At 45.9% G+C, this 21,335-nt stretch overlaps 1 protein-coding gene across 7 annotated transcripts in view; it reads right to left on the reverse strand.

Moving 5' to 3' along the window:
- The window catches only part of OSBP2 (oxysterol binding protein 2), a 181,125-nt gene that overhangs the window by 79,399 nt on the left and 80,391 nt on the right, over nt 1–21,335 (reverse strand). The window contains exon 2 of one of the 7 annotated variants that reach the window (XM_077761592.1): nt 16,330–16,429. The exons of 5 other annotated variants lie outside the window; for them this stretch is intronic. In XM_077761592.1, coding sequence (XP_077617718.1) covers nt 16,330–16,339 — 10 coding nt within the window. In that variant the 5' untranslated portion in view covers nt 16,340–16,429. Of the gene's footprint in view, nt 1–7,919; nt 7,964–16,329; nt 16,430–21,335 lie in introns of those variants that run through there. One more of the 7 variants, XM_077761591.1, reaches the window with a different exon arrangement.

A 21,335-nucleotide genomic window follows, 5' to 3' on the forward strand; every position in this document is an offset into this window, starting at 1 on the left:
CCGTCCTAGAGGAAGGCAACAGGCGGGTCCCCAGGGAGCCAGCTCCCTTGCCAAGGCTACCCCAGGGCTGCAGGCACCTGGGAACAAAAGTCTTTCTTCTCTGTTCAGACCTCTCTGAACACAATTCATCTGTCCAGCTGCCGGCACAAGTTCTCCATGGGGTATGTGATGACATCACAAACCCAGCTGTCTAAATTTGAGCTCCCAATGGCCCCCCAGACCTGTGTCCTCACCCTTCCCCCAGTACTCCCCACCTCAGCTAGGACACTGCCATTCTTCCAGTTGCTCAGGACAGAAACCTGGAAGTCATCCTGACTCCTACCTCTCTTAGACCCACCTCCAGTTGGTCAGCACATCCTGACAAGCAATACTCTTAGAATATAGCCAGGATCTCATCCCTTCTCACCACCCCACTGCAGCCACCCAGGCCAGACACACCATCATCTTCCCTGTGGATTCTTCCAGAGCCTCCCAGCAGGTCTCCTGCTTCCACTTTGGCCGCCCACAGCCTACACTCAATACAACAGCCATGAGAACCTGTTCCAGTGTATCTCAGACTCTTGTCACCCTTCCACTCAGTGGTCTCTACGTCCCCACAAACATACCCATCCTGTTTCCCTCTCTCTGTCAGCTTCAGCTACACTGACAACTTGGCTTGAATGGTCACTGGAAGGCAGTCCAAGCCCAGGCTGGCCATACTTGGTCCTGGCTCCCACCTTACTCTGCCCTGTTTAGAGCTTGTTTCCCCACTGGCCTACAGCCTCTGGGCCCTGGGACGGGATTTTAGCCCTTGTTCCACCCCTGACAAAGCCGTCCCCAACACCACCTCTTCACAGGAGGTCAGTCAAGGGAATTTACCAAATGTATTCTAATGCAACTGACTCAAGTTTCACCAATTTAAAGGTTTTCAAATATACAATGAAGCTCCTGTTATAAAATAAAAAACTCAGGGAAAGTGGTGCCGGGTCAATAATTCCCTCCTGGGCCTTTGAAACAATTGAGTATTTCTTCCACCTAGAGCAATTGTGTTAGATTCGCTGGCCCAGGGGGCCTCTGGGCCTTGAATTTTTGGCTACAAAATGAAGAACATGATGATAATGCAAATGGCTACCAGTGGTGGAGTGCTGACTGAATGCCACATGCTGGGCTTCAAGCTTTACCTACATTTCCTGCAGTGCCTGTAATAGCCTTTGGTATGTTCCTCTTTTACAGATGAGGAAACTAAGGCTCTGAGGTAAAGTGACTTGCCTAGGATCATCATCAGGCTTGGACCCAGCCTGTTCTGGCTGACCTGGGAGGCACACTCTGAACCACATTCTGTGGGGTCCCTTAAGCAGAATACTGCCCAGCCTCTCAAATGCCTCATAAGGAAAAGTGGGGTGAGACTGAAACAGTGCTCTGAGTGCTTTGGGAACCCTTCATAAACTCACTGGCAATTTTTAAAAGATTTGCATGTAGAAGAACAATCCAACCCAGGATATTTAACCAGATACTCTGAATATCATGGACTCTGGAAACTGGAAGAATCTTTTGAATGTAGAGCTGTGCCCTCCATCTCAGAGCTGAGGAAGGGGAAGGCAGAGGGGCTGAGTACCTGGTGCCTATCTTCACAGTGAGTGGATGTTGGGGTCACTGACCCTCTTTGTCCACTTCCCCTCACTTAAGGGCTGTATAACGGAAGAGATAGGGAACAAAACACACCCACGGAAGAAACTAAGACATAAAGAGAAATAGAAAAAAAATCATGCAGTCCTACTAAGGCAAACACACACATATTTTCTCCTTTCTACATAATTGTCTTATGCTAGAAGAGATGTCAAACAATTATCAGATTCTGCTCATGTGAAATACTTAAAAAATCTGCAACCTAGCTTTGTAGGCAGCCAGAACACTACTGACTTGTCCTTAAAGGAGAAGATACACTAGCTGAAATGTTTTAGTTGACCCAGCAGTGAGAAAGCCAAGAGACAGAGCAGGAAATGATGGATGTGTAATTCCAGCAGCTCTGTTGGCTACCCTGAGGCCTGTCAAAGTTTCCCTCCTGTCTGTGTGTGGGTCAGGCTGAACCTCAGCCTGCTCCTGCCCCTTATCTGCATGCATGAAGGGAAGTTCCTGAACAGCTCCAGGTGGACAGCCACCAACACCTTAAGTATGCTGTCCTAAAGTCAAGTGCACTAACTTTGTGGCTTTTCTGAGATCACCTCACCCCAAATTCCCTGCAGTTATAATCCTGGAGTCAACTTCAACCCTCCCTCTAGGCTGTAACTGATCCTACAAGACCAGTTGATTTGGTCACTTCAGAGTTTTTGGCTTCCCCTCATATCTATGGCTACCACTCCCTTGTCACAGCTTCCCTGGGCTGCTGCTGCTCCAACAGCTCCCATAGAGGCTGTCTTCCTCACTGTCACTTGCTACCATGAAGTTGTTGTTGTTTTTAATATAATTTATTGTACCAGGATATTGTTATACAGGCTCTGTTTCCTCCTTTGCTCAGTAACATGGCAGACACACCCATGTGTGAAAAGCTGAAATTCACACTTACACATATCTGTGTGTGTGTGTGTTTGTGTGTGTGTGTGCATGCATATGTGGGGTAGGTGGGTGTATTTGTTGTCCATCCCAGTACTGGAGGTAACAGAGAAACAGGTCCCTGGAAACTGGTCCGAGGCCTCAGGAGGTGTGGGGGAGCATGTGGTAGTATACTGTAAGAACCACAGACACATGTCCACACCCTCCAGCCCAGAATGATGAATCCCCTGGTATACATCACAAGTGAATAGTGGGAAAGGAGCACAAAGCTCTGCATCCTCTGCCATTTGTTGCAAAAACCTAGAAGCAACCTAACAATCTAACAGCAGGAAAATGTTTATTTCATCAACTTCATAGAATATCACGAAGCCATTTGGACTTATGTATGTGATGACTCTGCAGAAATAAGAAACTGTGCTTAAAAAGAAAATGCTAAGACGAAAAAGGCAAATCATGCAATATATTTATAATTGTGTGAAAACTATCCATACACAGAATGTTAAAATAATAGGATCACAGGAATCTTCCCCAGCCTGGGCTCCCAGAATGCCCCAGGGTTCTTTCTTTCCCAGGTCCTAACTCACCTTACTGTGGGGGTTCCTACTTATTTGTCTATCTCCCATACCAGATTGCAACCTCCTTGAGGGTAGAGACTGTAGTCTTTTCTTACTGTTCCCAGTCTCTAGCATGGCCCAGCATGTGGTAGGCACACACTGAATGAACACAGGAATAAACAAATAAATCAACTCATTGATCAACCAATGAAAGCAACTTTATCAGGAGCCTTATTTGGCCCAGCCTACATAATCACACCACCTTCTTGCCTTCCCAAGGTTTCTATCTCTGTCCTTCTCCCAGCCCATGGCCCCTCATAGATGGCAATTCTGGTACACACCACCAGGCAGCCCCTTGCCCTCTGCACTTGTGCCCTTGATTGGACCTTGACTTGACCATGCAGAGGTGCACATAGGCTGAGGAGGTCCTCAAGGTCAGGATCCAATGGTGGCTTCCTGACCTGAGTTGGCCACAGCCCTCCACTGCTGTGGGACTAAGGGACCTTTAGTTCCTCCTCTGGGCCTCAGGCTCATCACTAATGAGGGGCTCAGACCCTCTGGAGAGAGGCATTGACCTCTGTGTTGTCTGGAGAATCAAGCTCTCCAAGGATCTGCCTAGCATACAAGTTTCTTGTGGAGATATCTTAAGAATGAACTCCTTTAAAACAGCAGTGTTCTAAGAATAGCCACTCATAGAGGCTGACTGCTACCCTCATTAATAAATGATTCTGCACCAAAGCCAAAGAATTAATTTGAGAGCAATTTATGATAATGTGTTGCTAGGCAATTAAAATAAACTTCTGAGGGGGAAAAATTTCAATTTGTTGTTGATTATTTTAGATCCGAGAGATGGAATAGGGGAGAGTGCACTTAGTCAAACTTGCTTGAAAAACGGCAAACATGAGACAGAGTTCACTAGGGATGGTGCCTTTGGCCTGACTCTGCCTACTTGTGCCTTCTACTGGTAACAAGCCCAGAGGGCCACTTCTCTGAAGCTGAGTCTGGTGGGCTTTCTTCTGGAGCAAGCCAGGGGCTGTACTGTATCCCTGCACATGTGTTTAGAAGGAGTGACCTGCCTGAAGACCAGGTCACCTAGAAGACCCCGTGGAAAACTAGGGTCAGGTCCCACTCTGAGGATACTTGGCCTCTTCTCAGCCCTTTCTGTTCACAGAAGTGGCCAGCCCCCAGCTGGCGCATTCGATTGCTTATATCACTTATTGACCAAAAAGTCTTTTGCTTGTTGAGGTCTAAATATCACTTTGATCAACAAATCCCTCAAGACAATCAAAGGGCTGGGATTCCCGAGGAATTACTATCCATTTCTCTAGTCTTCAATTACTTCTTTTTCAAAAAAGTTATTTTAAAGAAAGTAACAACAGGGGCGCCTGGGTGGCTTAGTCGGTTAAGCGTCCGACTTTCACTCAGGTCATGATCTCATGGTTCGTGGGTTCAAGCCCCACGTCAGGCTCTGTGCTGACTGCCAGCTCAGAGCCTGGAGCCTGTTTCAGTCTGTGACTCCCTCTCTCTCTGACCCTCCCCTGCTCACGCTGTCTCTCTCTCTCTTTCCTAGAAATAAATAAAACATTAAAAAATTTTAAAAAAAAAGAAAGTAACAACAAAACTGGCTGAAAATACTAATCTATTGCAGAATGTTCCTCCTTCATGAAAAAAAGTACAAATCAAAGCAGCTTTGAGGTAGGTAGCTTTTAAAGTATATTAAAATGGCCCAAAATGTATTGAATTATTAACACCAAATGTAAATGAGATGGCAGTGAAGCTGGCATGCTCATTCATTGTTGGTGGCATGGAATATCGGTATGCTCATTCCAGAAAAAGATATTACAGCTCATCGAGGTGCTGTGATGATGTTGCTTTTCTTAACTCGGTAATCTGACTCCCGGGAATTTTCCCTCAGGAAATAATTCAAGAGAAGCAAGGGGCTTTCATTACAAAGACATTCACTGAATCATTATCTATAAGAGCATAAATGGGAAACTCAAATGCACAAAAATCAGACGGTAATTTAAAACATTAGAGTACAGCGACTCAGTGGAATATTACACAGCCATTAAAATGATCATTATAAAGATAAAGAGACTATTAGTAATAATGTGGGGTGAAAAAGGCAGAGCATAAAGGCCACATTTAATATGATGCCAAAGATGTGAAATATAAGGGTATGTGCAGAGTGGGGAAGAGCAAGTAATATACAAAAATCAAAAACAATTTTGTGAGTGTGTGTGAGATTACTGGGGAGCTACTCATATTCCAAATGCTCTATCTTACTGTGGAATCTTTTTCCATAACAACAACAAAAATTGGGCAAGCTACATTCAATCAAATGAATTATGTGAAACCCTTTCCCAGAAGAGTCAGCCAGCTAGGAATAGGGGTCCTACTCATGGAGGAGGGGTATGAGGCAGAGGGACAGATGGGTGGGACCAATGAATGGGAAGTCATGGCAGTGGAACCAAAGCAATCTCAACATCACTCAGGCTGCTCCCCGGGAGGCCTGCACTTAGGGTTCAGACATGTGGGTCTGAGCACAGAGCTGGAACCCAGTCACTGGGTGACATATACCAAGTGCAGGAGTCTCTGAGCCTTGCTTCCCTGATTCTTATCTAGAGACAGTGCCAGGTCCTTGTGATGGGCTTAATTGTGTACCCCCAAACCCAAACTCATGTCGGAAGTTCAAACCTTCAGTATCTCAGATTGTGACTGTATTTGGAAAAAGAGTGTTTACAGAGGTGACTAAGGTAAAATGAGGTCATATAGATGGGCCCTTATTCCATATGACTGGTGTCTTTATAAGAGGAGGAGATCAAAGGGTGCCTGGGGACTCAGTTGGCTAAGCATCTGACTCTTGATATTGGCTCAGGTCATGGTCTTTCAGTTTGTGAAATTGAGCCCCGAGTTGGGCTCTACGCTAACAGCACGGAGCCTGCTTGGGATTCTCTCTCTCTACCTGCCCACTCCCCCGCCCCGGCCCCTGCACTCCTCCTTCACTTGTGCTCGCTCTCTCTCAAAAATAAATAAATAAACTTAAAAAAAGAAAAAAAATTTTAAAAAGAAGAAATCAGGACACAGACATGTGCAAACTGAGGTATGACCATGTGAGGAGACAATGAGAAGGCAACCACATATAAGCCAAGGAGAGAGGCCTCAGAAGAAACCAAACCTGCTGACACCTTGATCTCAGACTTTTAGCCTCCAGAACTGAGGAAATACATTTCTGTTGCATAAGCCAGACAATCTGTGGCATTTCATGGCAACCTGAGCAAATGAACACACTTCCCATTGCAGAGCCATGAGGACGCCATCACCAGCATGGAGCAGGAAAGTGACATCTGGGGAAAGTGAACCAGGTCTGAGGCAGTGTCTTGACACCCCGAAAATCACTGCCCAGACAAGGGCTGTGCTGGAAGACTGGGGCTCAATGTCTATTGGTGAGTCCGTTTAACTGTGAAGTTCAGAATGGCTATGGAGTTCTGCAAGACAGCTTCTGTGATCCTCACGGCAGCTGGGATGAGGTTAGGCAGGACAGATAACACTGTACATGGCTGGCAAAATGAAAGTTTAATGAAGTTAAGGGGTTTTGTTCAAAGCCAAAAAGCAAAAACAGACCAAAGAAGGGTCACTAATGCAACATCTTAAACCTCCAAGCTCCACTTTTCCCCACTACTAAAAAATAAGGCTCTGATTGATTTTATAACACAAAAGCTTAGAAATTCTATAGCACCAAAGCCACCATAAATCAAGTTAAAAGATAAGCAACATAGAAAATACTTGCAAAATAAATAATTGCCAAAGGAGAAATAACCATAACTCAGGATGAGCTCCTACAAATCAGCATAAAACCACAAATACCTAAACAGCAAAATGGCAATAAATACGAATATACAAGTCACAAAATGTGCATGGTTGGACAATAAACAGATAAAAGTAGACTCAATCTCTATTGGTAATAAGAGAAATGCAAAACAGAGCAAGGAAATGCCTTTTCATTCACCCATCAGAGTAACAAAGGCATGAAAAGAATGATGGGGTACCCCTGTTGACAATCCACACTGTTGGGAGATATAAATTTATGCCCTCTTTTTGGCTGACAATTTGATAATGTCTGTTGCTATCCATCATGGGTATCCTTTGGATATAATCTGGCAATCCTACTGCTAGGAATACACGCTTTGGAAAAACACACACATGCACAAATTTGCATGTACAAGAAGGTCTACTATAACATTACAGGGAAACTAATAAAATGTAAAGAACCTACTGCCCATCAAGATGGAGATGATTAAATAAATTATGATACACTTTAGAATTCCATGCATTTATTTTAAAAATGAGATTGGTCTATTTGTACTGACATGTAAAGATTCCCAGAATGTATCGGTAAGGGAAAAGGCAAGCTGCTTATCAATATGCACAATACAATCTCATTTTTATATATGTAACTACGTGTGTGTGTGTGTGTGTATGCTTACATGGCTTTGTAGAAGCATGGGGGGAAAATCTGGAAAAGTATCACTGTTAACCAATGCGTGTATATTCCTTGGGAGGGGGGTATTGAAAGATGACTATGTTGTATGTTATTTACCCTAGAGTCGTTTAAATATTTTACAATCTTGTATTTCCTAATGAATGTCATCTCTCAACAAATTAAAATTGGGAAGAATTAACTCCTGCTCGTGTTGAAGCCTATGAGACCTGCAAAAGACTCTCTAATGGTGGAAGGTCAGGCATGAGGGGAGGTGCATAATGAATGGGTTTGGGGGGCAGGAGGGTCCAGAAGTCACATCAGAGAAGCCACCACATCAGTGCACACAGACCAACCTGGCAGGCAGCAATCAGAGAGGGGCTGGATCATTTGACGCACCCGTGGCACAATCCCCATGAGGCGGAGGAGAAGAGCCGCCCATGGTGACGGGCCCTGCAAAGAATGGACACAGCTGCAACCAAGTGTGGGAGGCAAAAGGCTCAGGCACCTGTCATTTGGCCAGGCTGCAGGCCTCATCCCACCCTCAGCCACCAGGCTGTTGGCAGATGCTCTTGGCCACAGACACTGGTGACCTTGAGAGTAGCGGCTGTGGCTCAGGGATGAGGCTCAGGAGAGGCCACCATGTGGATGTCCAGGCATCCACCTGTGCTCATTTCACCAGGGCTGCTCTGGGTTGCATGGTACAGAGAGGTGTCAGGAGAATTGTCAGAAAAGGAGAGAGGATATTGCAGGCAACTGGAGACTGCAGATACAGGGAAGAAGTGACAGATAAGCTGCTGCTCAAAAAAGTCATCCCTGAATGCAGCAGACCTGTCTGATGCCTTCTCTAGTGCCCTTACTGTGGCAGGCATGACTCACATCAGTGGCTCCTTTCTGAAATGCTCTGCTTCCTGCTCCTGTGGCCACATACCCATTGTCTTCCGACCTCTTCTCTCCCTGCTCCCAGGCAAGAGTCAGTCCTCACTCCCATGTTCTTCCCACTCCATGCTGGGTGGGGCCCAAATGATGGTGTTCATGCCCATGGCTCATTATCCTGTCTCCCTGTTCATGTTTCCCCATCTGTACCATCACTATGGTCCTCCTCTTCAAGGTCCAGATATCCATGGCTGCCTCGATAACACCCACACTCAACCTGTCCCCACCTGAGCCCAGTATCTTGCTTCTGCTCTCAGGACAACCTTTCCCCCTCCAGACAATTCTTTCTGCCTCCAAGCACCAGACTGGAGACCTGAGGGTCAGCTCCTATGTTCTCTCCCTCACCTTGGGCCTCTACGTGCAATGCATACCCAAGTCCTGAGAATGTTAACTTCAAAATAGCTTCCAAATTCATACCCTCTTCTCCTCCTTGGGGGAGTAAGCCATACACACACACACCCAGCTCACTTCCAAAGTCTCAGCCTCTACATTTACCCCTTCTGATCCATCCTTCAAGCTGCCATGGGGACAATTTACTGAAAACATACTATCTGCTCTGTTACTTCCCTTCCATGGGTCCTTCATACCCACAGCAGCAAGTTCAAGTTCAAACTCCTTGGCAAAACACAGCCAACCAGGAGGTAAGCCTTGTGGGCCTCAGTACTCCTTATTCCTTAGCTTCACCCCTGCTCCTCCCTCCCTTGCCTTTGCTCACCTGGCCAAGATGCCCTGCCTTTTCCTCCATTGGCTGGGCTCCTGTCATCTCCGGATATTGGGTGTGGGCCCCTCCCTAAGGGAGCTTTACTTGACAGCTACCACCCCAGAGAGGGATGGAAAACTACTTGGAGAGGGCCTTTCCTCAGTGCTCTTCTCACACTTTTCCCTATCACGTGCTGTACTTATCACACTGACTCATAAGGATCTTGTCTATACCCCTGCAAATAAATGGTCAGTGCCTTGAGGTCCGGGAAGGGAGCATACCCTCTGTATCAACTTCCTAGGTCCACCACAAAGGGTGGCTTCAAACCACAGAAATTTATTCTCTCACAATTCTTTTTTTTTTTTTAATATATTTATTTCTAGGAGAGAGAGAGAGAGAGTGTGAGCAGGGGAGGGTCAGAGAGAGAGGGAGTCACAGACTGAAACAGGCTCCAGGCTCTGAGCTGGCAGTCAGCACAGAACCTGATGCGGGGCTCGAACCCATGAACCGCGTATTCTCTCACAATTCTGAAGGCAAAAGTCTACCATCAAGGTATTAGTAGGGCCATGCTCCCTCTGAAGGTTGTAGAAAATGATCTTTCCTTGCCTCTTTTAGTTTCTGGTGGCCCTGGGTGTTCTTTGGCCTATGGAGGCATAAGTCCAATCTCTGCTTTCGTCTTCACGTGGTCTTCTCCTCTGTGTATGTGTCTGAATCCAAATTTCCCTCTTTTTAGAAGGACATCAGTCATATTGGATTCAGGACCATGCTCATGACCTCATCTTAACTTGATTACGTTTGTGAAGACCCTATTTCCAGTCACATTCACAGGTACTGAAGGGTTAAGTCTTTAATATATCTTTGGTGGGGGGACATAATACAACCCATAGCCCTTAATTTGGCATCACTATAGCCCAAGAACTGTTAATGGATGGCTTAGCCAGTATACTCTGGGTCTAGACAGGGGAAGAACAGTCAGAGGAGAAAGCCATCTTGAAGTTGGGCCTGGAGGAGATGGGAAAGGGAAGAGGCATGTCCAGGTGGAAGGAGGAACACTGCATGGGAGAGGAGAGAGCTGGGCTGCATGAGAGGCCTTGGCTCTGTACTTTGCGGTGCAGAGAGCTGGGCCAGCCTGCAGAAAGGCTTTTCAGGCTGGGCTGAAGCATCTGCCCTCATACCATGGAAGCAGTAGGCAGCCAGGGAAGGTTCATCAGGAAAGCAGTGACAAAAGCAGAACCAGTGTTCCTGAAAGCACTGAGGCACAGAGGGGCAAGTCCAAAAGGAGCCCTCCCAATGCAGGGAGTTACCAATAATGAGGAACTAAATCAAGGCAGTGGCAGCGAGGCAAAGAGAGAATCCAGAGAAAATGTGATGGGAGAACAGACAAGGCATGACCTCGGGCAGCAAAGAGAGGAAGAAGCTGAAGCTTGCAGGGGTCCAGTGGCCAGTGAGTGAAAACAGCAGCCCGGGGAGAGCACTTTGCCTGCAGGAGCAGCAATCAGTTTAGCCTCATAAAGTGCCATTCAATTTAAAAAGGAGGCTCACAGGTATACTCATTAAGCAACCACTGAGGCAGGGCATGTGTACAAAACAGCTGTAAGAGTCCACACACTTTGTAAATAACTTGTTTATGGGCAACAAACATCTTTTTATATCAATGCCTGGTACCCTGGCTGTTAGCAGCAGGAGTTTTGGAAGAAAGGTCCAAGCCAAGGGAACTAGAAACTCAACTGAATAACCTTTAAATTACCTCATCACCTTGGGAAATGGAAATCAATGCAGTCTGTAAAGGGCTACCATGTGCCAGCAGAGGCCAGATGGAGCTGGTTCTCAGGCAGGGGAGCCAGGGGCAGAGGGAGCTGTCCACCACGGGGGCATCTCTGGGATCAGTAGAGGTCCTGGGACTTTGGAGCCCCTTTCTGATGGAGCTACCAGCAACACCCCAGACTTCCCAGAGGAGCACTGCTGAGACACAGCATTAGGAGAGGCTCTTGCCTTGAGGGATGGAATAAAGACCCTTCTCTCCTCTCCCCCTACCTTCATGGATGACTCATTCCCTCTGGGCCTCAGGCTCTTCATATCACCACAGGATGGCCTCATTGATTTCCAAGGGCCCTTCTACCTTCCAGCTCTGTTTCCTGCTGTGGCTACTGTCCTTGTTGCCAGATCACAAGTTGCATCCCCCCCCCCCGCCGTGAGGATGGGAAGATCTGGCAAACCAGAAAGGGAAGGTCTCAGACACTAACTCCTCCAAGTTGTCATTCTGTACAGCTGACCCTAACCCCTGCTTATTCTTCTTCCTCTGGCCACCCAGCACCGGATGCTATCACTTCAGTTTGAGAAGGACACACTGGATTGTGAGTGTGGAGATCAAGGTGACTGTGGGTGTGTTGCTCCCCTTTTCTGTGCCACCAACTCATCTCATGCTGGAGAGACAAGTGCCAAAGTCAGACCTTGGGCACCTGTGATCCAATCTCTAAGCCTGTCTCCTCATTCACATGATAGGAATGGTAATGGTTTTATTTCACAGGGTTGTTATGGGGATTGAGTTACTATAGGAAAGCCTGGCCAGTGTTAGCTGCTAGTACTACAGGTATGGGGGACATAAGCAGGAAGAGAAGACACACATTGTTGGAGGAAGAGTAGCAGCCTCTCCCCACAAGAAAGGCTCCCCAGCCACAAATCCTTTCCTGGAAGCAGTTTCTCTGAACAGCGACCCCCCTCATAGCCTTTGACATTTAGGCTCCCTTCTTCCTGGAGGTGAACACTCTCCTTGTCTCCTTTTGCCCAAGCTTCACTGCTGGCCAGCCAAGGTTGCTGGATAACAGCAGACCCAAGGATAGTCCCCACCTTGGAAACACTACCTCCAGCAGGACCAGGCTACCCCAAAGCAAACTACTGAGTCCTTTCATGGCCCTCATGGTTTCAGTATAAACACCGATGTGTGGGGATTTTTGTCTTGATACGTTCAGATTCTTCTAATAAGTGGTGGTGGTAGACCGTGGCAAGAGATATCAAGGATAACATTGAGCCCCTACAATCCTGTGCTGTTTATATACTAGGCAGCTATTACTTTCTCTATTTTGCATATGATAAAATTGAGGCTCAGAGAGGCTCAATCATGGCATATAGTTAATAAAAGATAAAATGGGAATTTTGAGGTCGTTTAATCTACAAAGTGAGGCCTTCTTTCACCTCTTTTACACAACACCATTTCAAACAAGATACACTGTATTCACCAAAATGAAACTTGCTCAATTGCTATATATTCATTACTACATCATGTTCTATTGCTGTATATATCTTTATTTCCTGCCTTGGCCTTGAGAAATCCAGTCAGAAAGGTCTGTTCTTGTTTTTCACGCACATTTTATAATTTTACATAGATGCTAGCTTGCATGTGATAAAACCAAGTGCAAGACTTTTGAACAGAGACTGTGAGCTGGATGTAGGACTGTGTATCATCTAGACCATCCTCAAATGTTATCTTCCTCAGTTACAGAGGAGAACTTGAGCCCACCTTAATTATTGAGGAGGTTTTAAGTTGCTCAGATTGTGAATAAAAATAGGTAGCCTGATGGCATTACAGAGAGCATACTAAAATACACACACACACACACACACACACACACACACACACACACACACCAATTTGATCTAGTTACAGAAAACTTTGGGCCTATAAATGTATTTTCAAAATAAACAACATGCAAAGCTCAAATACATTGTTTTCCCAAAGCAAAAGCAATGGCCTACTGCTTAGTCAGCCTGCCTTTATGCATTTTGGACTTCATATTTTTATTAACCAAGTCAGCAAGGATCTCAAAGTACAGTTGTGAGTCAGCCATCCTTCCTGACAACTACTCTCTAAAGAGGTTTACTCATCTGGGCAAAATGCAAAGTGTTGACATGGTAGGTAAAAACTTACCTACTCTAAACAAAACTGAGATTGGGTGGGAAAAATGTGGTCAAGAATAATGTAAATCAAGTATATGCTAGATATGCTGTTGTTATACTTTCCCTGGTATGACTTTTCCTCTCTTTAGAACACTGGCCAGAGATAAATGGTACCTGGTACCAAATGGTACCCAGTAATGCTACCACATCCTTGGCATCAGCACTGCAGCACCATTGCAGCTCACACTGACCCTAAAACCAGCACATCATCTCACCCATCTTCTCTACCTCTCTTTCATTTCATCGGCACCATCATCAGGCATCTGATGATCCAAGGAAGTTGCCCACCAGAGTCATTTCTGATGCACATAGCTTAGGCTAGACAGTCAAAACAAAACACAGACCCCAGTCCTCCAGCATGAGCCTGTTGAGATTCAGAAGTTTCATTTACATCCACCTGGTTACAGCAAGCACTTTACAAGTCTTGGCATCTAGACCTCTCCAGGGCCCTGGAGGACGGTCCCTCCAACTCCACCCTCCTTCCTTCCACCCCTTCACCTCCCCAACACACCAAAGTCCTTTGTAAAGGCAGTAGAACCCCCCTCCTAACAGCTCACCCATCAAGTTCTAGGAGTCAAGAGGTCTGTCTGACCTTGCCAGGTGATGGAGATGGGAACCGAATGCTGGTAGGATCGAAGGCAGAGGTGACCCATCAAGTTTAAACACATCTCCCCCTTCAGTGGATGGTTCAAGGCAGGAGGGGGGGGGGCAGCTTTAAGGACTGAGGAAGCTCAAGGCTCCTGGCTGGGTAGTTGCCCAACCTGACCCCAAACTGCTTACTCAGAGGCACAGGCCAGCTGGAGAAGGGCTTTTCCTGTGACAGGCACCACTGGAGTTTAAAATCCCCTTTGCGTGCTGGGAAAACACCAGACACACACACACACACACACACACACACACACACACACACACTAGCAGGGAGTGCCTGCCCAGTATCTACTTCAAAGCTCTTCTGCCTGAGTCCAGCTCACTTACAACAGCCAGGTGCACTCAGGTGACCCTTGCCCTTGAAGCTCTGGTAATGGCAGCTCAGGTGCCTAAGGAAACTGGAGAAAGGCAGGAAAGGGGCTTTACCTCTTGCTTGAAGCCCCTGGGAAAGGTTCAAGCCTACCTTCCCTGCTAAAAGATGGCTGGCCTCTGTCTGGGCTGAATTCCAGTGTCTGGTCTACATGGGGCCAATCTCCTACACTGAAAGGGGAGAGTATCACCCCTGTGACACCAGCCTGGGAAAATATCCTTTCCCAGTGTCATATAGGGGGCTGCACCTTGGGTGGTGAAGAGGACATGCTTAATGACTGCCCTTAGACTTCTAGCTAAACCCTTTGTCCCTTGGCTTATGAGGGCAGAGGGACCTGCCCTCTATCCCAGGACTGGGTAAGTACCAGGGCAGAGCTCTGAGCCCTCAGTCCTGTAGGCTGCTCAAGATCAGGGCTGGAAGAAATTTACAAAAGGTAAGGAAAATTTAAAAGCCCGAGAGATCCCATGCCTCAAGGACCCTCCTGCCCCATGCCTGCTCCGCTTGCCCCAACTCACCCCAGAAAGGGGCTCCCGGGTGTAGAAGTGGGTCTGGCCCCGAGGCTGTGGGGGCTCTTGCAGCTGCTGCCGCCGCCGCCGCCTTCCCGCCGCCGCACTCTCAGTCCATCTCGGTGCAGTGCCGGCAGCCACCGCCGCGCCAAGCCCGGGAGAAGGAGGGCGGTCCCCGGATTGGGTGTGTGCTACCNCGCCCCCCCCGCCGCGGCCGCCCCTTCAGCACCGCGGACAGCGGACAGCCCGCGCGCTCCGAGCGCAGCCCAGCCAAGAGGTGCCCTGCGCCCGGCTTCGCACGCCCGCCAGTCAGCCTGAGCGCGGCAGGGGCGCGGCGCGGCGCGTCCTCATTCCTCCAGCCTCCTCCCCACCTGCCTGAAGAGGCCTCAGGGCCCCGCTCCAAGAGCGAAGGGCGCCGCGAGGCCAACGGACAGTCTGCGGAGGACAGGACGCGCCTCTTCCAAACCCAGTCTGGGGTAAGAATTAGTGCTCACCTCCCTCTCAGCTGGCTAGACAAAGGCGAGCTCTCGGTATCCGGACGCCCGCGGGCGGCGGAAAGCTCAGCTCGGCCTCTTAAAATGCGGGAGCATGGCCCGGAACCCAACCCGGCACTAAAGGCGCTATCGCGGCTCAATCGAGGCCAAAGGGCTGGCCCTTCGCCTGGGTCCAGTGGGGGAGGGGCCCTTGGCTCAAGCCCTCAATTCTCCACTGTCATATGCACTGGCGTTGTAAGGAGTTAACCAGTTAGAGTGTCTTGGGAACTAGAGGAGGGTGAGCCGTTGGGGTTCCATCCCCATCTGGAATCCAATTCCCTCCTCCACATCCTTGGTGCCAGAGCGTCAATCAACCCACAGATGGGACTGCTGGAGCCTGGTGACATCACGCAGAACACTTCCACGTTTTTCATTTCTGTTCAAATCCCTCCCACTACTCCTCGCCCCCTGCCAGGAAAGTTCCGACTGAGATGAGGGGCCCTAGTTCTGAGAGCCTCTGCCACAGATCCGAAGCATGTTCTGGGCCACCCTTACCTCAGCTCTCAGTGAGCCTCAGCTTCTCCTCTGGGTTTGTGGGGGTGGAGCTACCTCTGGTTCCAAGTCTGAGATAACTTGGCTTGTCTGTCTGGTCAAGCAGACAGAAGAATCCACAGATGATGGCCACCCCCAGCCCTGCCCACTTCATGGCCACTCTCAGGCCTTCACAGAGTACAAGATAAGAAGGCCCTTCTTTTCACTCACTGAAACTGGCAACTCTTACCTAATTCTTTCTAAAGCAACCACAACTTTTTGCCTCATTAATTCAAATCCAAAGACATACTCATTTTTACCATTTGGTTGAGCTCCCGGTTTGAGGGGAAGACCAAATGGAATGAGTTCAAGTTGAGGTTAATAAACACTATCCAAGTAGGCATGAGGCACTCTGCTCAAACATTCACAGATAAAGGCTGCTACACAAAGAGACCAGAGCTAAAACCTTCAGGAAGGGCACAGCAGGAATAGGACTGATCATTTGCCATCTAGGAAATGTGGCAAGGGGCTGCGGAGAGTAGGGTAGAGGGAAGAGGGGCAAGGGCTCCTTTAGTTTCCACATCAGGGAAGAAGAATCATAATCCACATGTGGTGCCTTAAAAAAAGAAACAAAACCACTACCTGTACCTTTTAACATCTTTTTCTTCCTCCTTTGAAAATTACTTCCAAGAGCTTTTTTCTTTTTCTTTTCTTTTCTTCTTCTTTTTTAAATTTTTAAGTAGCAATACTATCAAAATCCAAAGACAAGAAACAAGTCAGGTTACCAGCACACCAGGTTATGTGGGCTTTCTGCTGCACTGGTCACATGCATCAGATGGGGAATGGGGTACCCATTCACCTTCCAAACATCCAACATTTGCCAAGCGGACATGTTGACTAATAGGAGGAATATCTCAAGTCTTTCTTTGTGCATTTCCTCATTTGGAATTGAATTTCTTGAGGATTTTGTGACAAAGGATTCCTTCAACTTAACTCTTTCAATTGTCTAGCTTATGGCTCATTCAGCAATCACCATCATGTCTGCATCCTTACCTTCCAGGAGATCAGGGAGGGACCCAGTTGAAGCCCATTTACACACACACACACCCCATTAGCACAAAACCTACAATTTCTACTGACACGAGAGGCTCACATATATACTGAAGACCATAAAATATTCACAATTTGGAACAATGAAACAATCTAAGCCATACATCAAGATTTTAAATTTCAGTTCAGTTATTCAGTTATTCTCTGGGTTCTGGAAAAGCCAAAAACTTGGAATACATTCCAATGATTCTCAACCACAAAGGCAGGAAGACACTTCTGCCCAAGGTTCCATTCCTCCCTCTGTCTCAGGGCTCAAACCCTGCTCTTTGACCTCACTACACAATCTCTTCCTTGTGGGCAGACTATGACTGTCACTCCTGCTGACAACTAGTAAAACACCTATCCTGCCTGGAATTCCACTTTTACTACTAATGTTGCTGGTAAATCCCAGCCAAATCCATTCTTCTGCTGTACTTTGCTCCCTCTGCTATGACCTGAAAACATAAGCATGTCCTTGGCTTATCCCCTCCTCCTCCCTTACAACGAGCTTGTCTCAGGTTCCACCAGTGCTTTCTTAGCCCATTCTTTCCTTCTCACCCAACTAGGGACCTGGACCTAGGCTGCTTCCTCTCTTAACCTCCTCTCTGGCCATATGACTCTTCTTAAGATACCTAGGACAGGTACCTGTCACTGCCTCTGTTACAAGCCTAAAATGCTACCATCCCACTACTAACCAAGCAAGGTTCAACTTCCAAGCCTAACCCTCTGCCTAACCCTCTGGATCCTAGGCAGACATACCATTTCTATCCCATTTCCCAGCCCCCCTATAGTGACAGTTCTGCTCCCTGGCCATAATGTCTCAGGTCTTTGCCTCATGACCCCAACTGTCCCTTGTCAACTCTGAGCATCTGCTCCACTATCCCTCACCTGGCATCCAAGTTTCCTATCCACCCACTGGAGCTGCAAAGCTCTCCAGAAGTGCTCCCAAGTGCTGCTGTGGCCAATACTAGGCCTGGTGCTGGCAGTGCTTACCATTCTGGGGTGTGGCTCTTCACCTTGGTCTCCACTTCCACTTCCTTTTGTTCTTAGAGTACTCCTTGCCAGTGCCATGCATCAGACACTTAATCATCCCAACCATCTATACCACTACCTACCTGTCCTATGCCCACATATCCTACCTCTCCAGAAAGTCTATAAGAGTGCTTACATTCTATTTTTGTGGGGGCCTGTCACTTCCTAGTAAGGTGTTCATAGCACTATTGAGAGGTCCTCAATGGTTCTTAAATAAGCAAACTCAGCAAGGGTAATACCAAGAAAAGGATAATTTTAAATTTGCTTTTGAATTTTATCTAATTCATATTTTCTCCACACTCTGAGGCCACATCCTGCCAAGTTGAGCTTAGGATGGCAGACAGGGGAGAAAGAGGCTCTAGGTTGCCAGAGAATCACAGAACAAGTTCCTTGCCAGTGGGTGATAAAGACAAGACTGATAAGGCATTCTGTGGTATGTTAGTGCATAGCTGTATTTTCGGGACCCTTCAAGTAACTGCAAACCAAATGCCAGGGCAAATTGGAACCCACTGACAGCCTGGGGAACATATATTCTCACCATAGCAATGCCTCAAAAACATAGCTGTTGCCAGTGACTGCTCTACAGGAGTGGTGAAGGACTGGGCAGGCAACAATTCATTTTCTTCAGAGTGGAAACTGTATTCACTGCTTTCATCAAAGCAGTAACTGACATTACTCTAGGAACAAAGCAAACTAGCCACCATCTATAAAAAAGCATCAGATGTGAAATCAGGCCAGGGATGGACCTAGCTCTGTCACACACTAGCTAGGAAATCCAGGGCATGTCACTTTCTCACTTTGGGCCTCAGTTTCCTTATCTGTAATAAGAAGGCATTGGATTAACTAATTCTGGCAGTCTCTTTTACCTCTAAAAATTCAATAGCTATTCAGAAATAAACCTTATATATAGTCAAAGGTGGGTTTTTTTTTTGTTTGTTTATTTGTTTATTTTGTTAGTCAACAGCTTTTTGCCAAGGGTGCCAAAACCATTCAATGGAGAAAAGACAGTCTTTTCAACAAATAGTGCTGGGAAAACTGCATGTCCACATGCAAAAGAATGAAATTGGACCCTACCTAACACTATGTACAAAAATTAACTCAAAATGGATCAAAGACTAAATGTAAGACCTAAAACAATAAGACTCTTAGAAGAAAACATAGGACAAAAACTTTATAACATTAGATTTGGCAATGACTTCTTAGAGAAGACACCAAAGGCACAGGAAGCAGAAGAAGAAATAAACAAATTTTAAAACTTTTGTGCATCTAAGGATTCTATCAACAGAGTAAAAAGCCAATCCACAGAATGGGAGAAAATATTTGCAAATTATATTTATATAGAGTTAATAACGAGAATATATAGAGAACTCCTAAAATTGAGCAAGAAAGAAACAACCTGCAAAAATGGGCAAAGGACTTGAATAGACATTTTCCAAAGAAGATAAACAAATGGGCAATAAAAACATGAAAAGATGCTCAACATCACCAATCATTAGAGAAATGCAAATCTAAAATCATAATGAGATATCATCTCACATCTATTAGAATGGCTAATATTAAAAATAAAACAAAAAAACAAAAAAACAAAAAAACAAAACAGAGGTGCCTGGGTGGCACAGTCAGTTAAGTGTCTGACTTTGGCTCAGGTCACAGTCTATTGGTTTGTGGGTTCGAGCTCCGTGTCGGGCTCTGTGCTGACAGCTCAGAGCCTGGAGCCTGAGGATTCTGTGTCTCCCTCTCTCTCTTCCCTTCCCCCATTTGTGTTCTCCCTCTTTTTCTCTCTCTCTTTCAAAAATAAATAAACATTGAAAAAAACAAAATAACAAGTGTTGGTGAGGATGTGGAGAAACTGGGAACCATCAGCACTGTTACTGGGAATATAAATTCCCTACTGGGAATAGGTACAGCAGCTATGGAAAACAGCATGGTGAGTTCCTCAAAATATTAAAAATAGAATTATCATGGGGCACCCAGGTGGCTCAGTCGGTTAAGTATCCAACTTCAGCTCAGGTCATAATCTCACAGTTTGTGGGTTCAAGTCCCACGTCAGGCTCCGTGCTGACAACTAGGTCAGAGCTTGGAGCCTGTCTTTGGATTCTGTGTCTCCCTCTCTCTTTAACCCTCCCCTGTTCATGCTTTCTCTATCTCTCTCTCTCTCAAAAATAAATAAAACATTAAAAAAGTAGAATTATCATATGGTCAAGCAATCTTACTTTTGGGTTTATACCCCCAAAGAATTGAAAGCAGGGTCTTAAAGAGCTATTTCTCCACCCACATTCATTCATAGCAGCATTATTTACAATAGCCAAAAGATGGAAGCAACCCAAGTCTCTGCTGATAGAAGAAAGGAGAAGTAAAATGTGATATATACATACAGAGTAATATTATTCAGCTTTGAAAAAGAAGAAGATTTTGACACATGCTACAACATGAATGAACCTTGAAGACATTACGCCAAGTGAAATAAGCCAGTAACAAAAAGAAAAATACTTTATGATTCCATTCATATGAGGTACCCAGAGTAGTTAAATTCATAGATACAGAAAGCAGAATGTTGTCATGGAGGACAGTATGGGGGCTAAGGTGTAGGGGGGAATCAAATTTATTGTTTCTTGGGTATAGCATTTCAGTTTTGCCAAATAAGAGTTCTGAAACGAATGGTGGTGATGGTTGAACAATATGATTATTTAATACCAATGAACTGGGTGGTTCAGTTGGTTAAGGATCTGACTCTTTGATTTCAGCTGAGGTCATGATCTCACAGTCATGAGATAAAGCCACGTGTTGGACTCTGTGGTGAGCATGGAGACTGCTTAAGATTCTCCTCTCCCTCTGTGCCTCCCCGTTTGTGCTCTCTCCCTCAGGAAAAAAAAAAAAAGTTAAAATTTCAGGGGTGCCTGAGTGGTTCAATCAGTAAAGCATCCAACTCTTGATCTCAGGGTCATGAATTCAAGCCCCATGCTAGGCATGGAGCTTACTTATAAAATGTTAAAATTTCAAATATGTAACATACTATAATAATATTATTAATAATTTTTTTAAATCTGCTTATTTGAAGTATATATATTAACAGAGTGCAAGAGAAATGTTTAAAACATTAAGTATTTAGTTATGTTTAATATCAGTTATTTCCCTTGTAAATGTGTTTAATGTTTAAAACAAATAAATTCAACCCTAAATACCATCCTTGTAGTTTTGACTGACCAAGGGGGCACTCAGTTAAGTGGATCCAAGCTCAAGAAATCAGATTTCCCTCAGCAGTTGTCAAGCAGCCACATCTACATATACTGGGGGCCCTGTGTCCTTATAGAGCCTGGTAAGTTCTCAAAGACTTAATGTTCTCCCTTCATGAAGGCCACGGACACTTAGGGAAATCTAAGAAAATATTACCAAAGAGAAATGTAAACCTTCAAATATACAGATGGCTGAAATGTCAAGAGCCAGTAAGAAGAGCCACTTGGCATATCTAGTGTGTCCTAAGCAGCTTAATTGGCAAGAAGCTAACTTCAAAATAACTATGATTAATAAGTTTA

Source organism: Crocuta crocuta, unplaced genomic scaffold (assembly GCF_008692635.1).
Source record: "Crocuta crocuta isolate KB4526 unplaced genomic scaffold, BGI_CrCroc_1.0 scaffold348, whole genome shotgun sequence".
Classification (NCBI taxonomy): domain Eukaryota; kingdom Metazoa; phylum Chordata; class Mammalia; order Carnivora; family Hyaenidae; genus Crocuta; species Crocuta crocuta.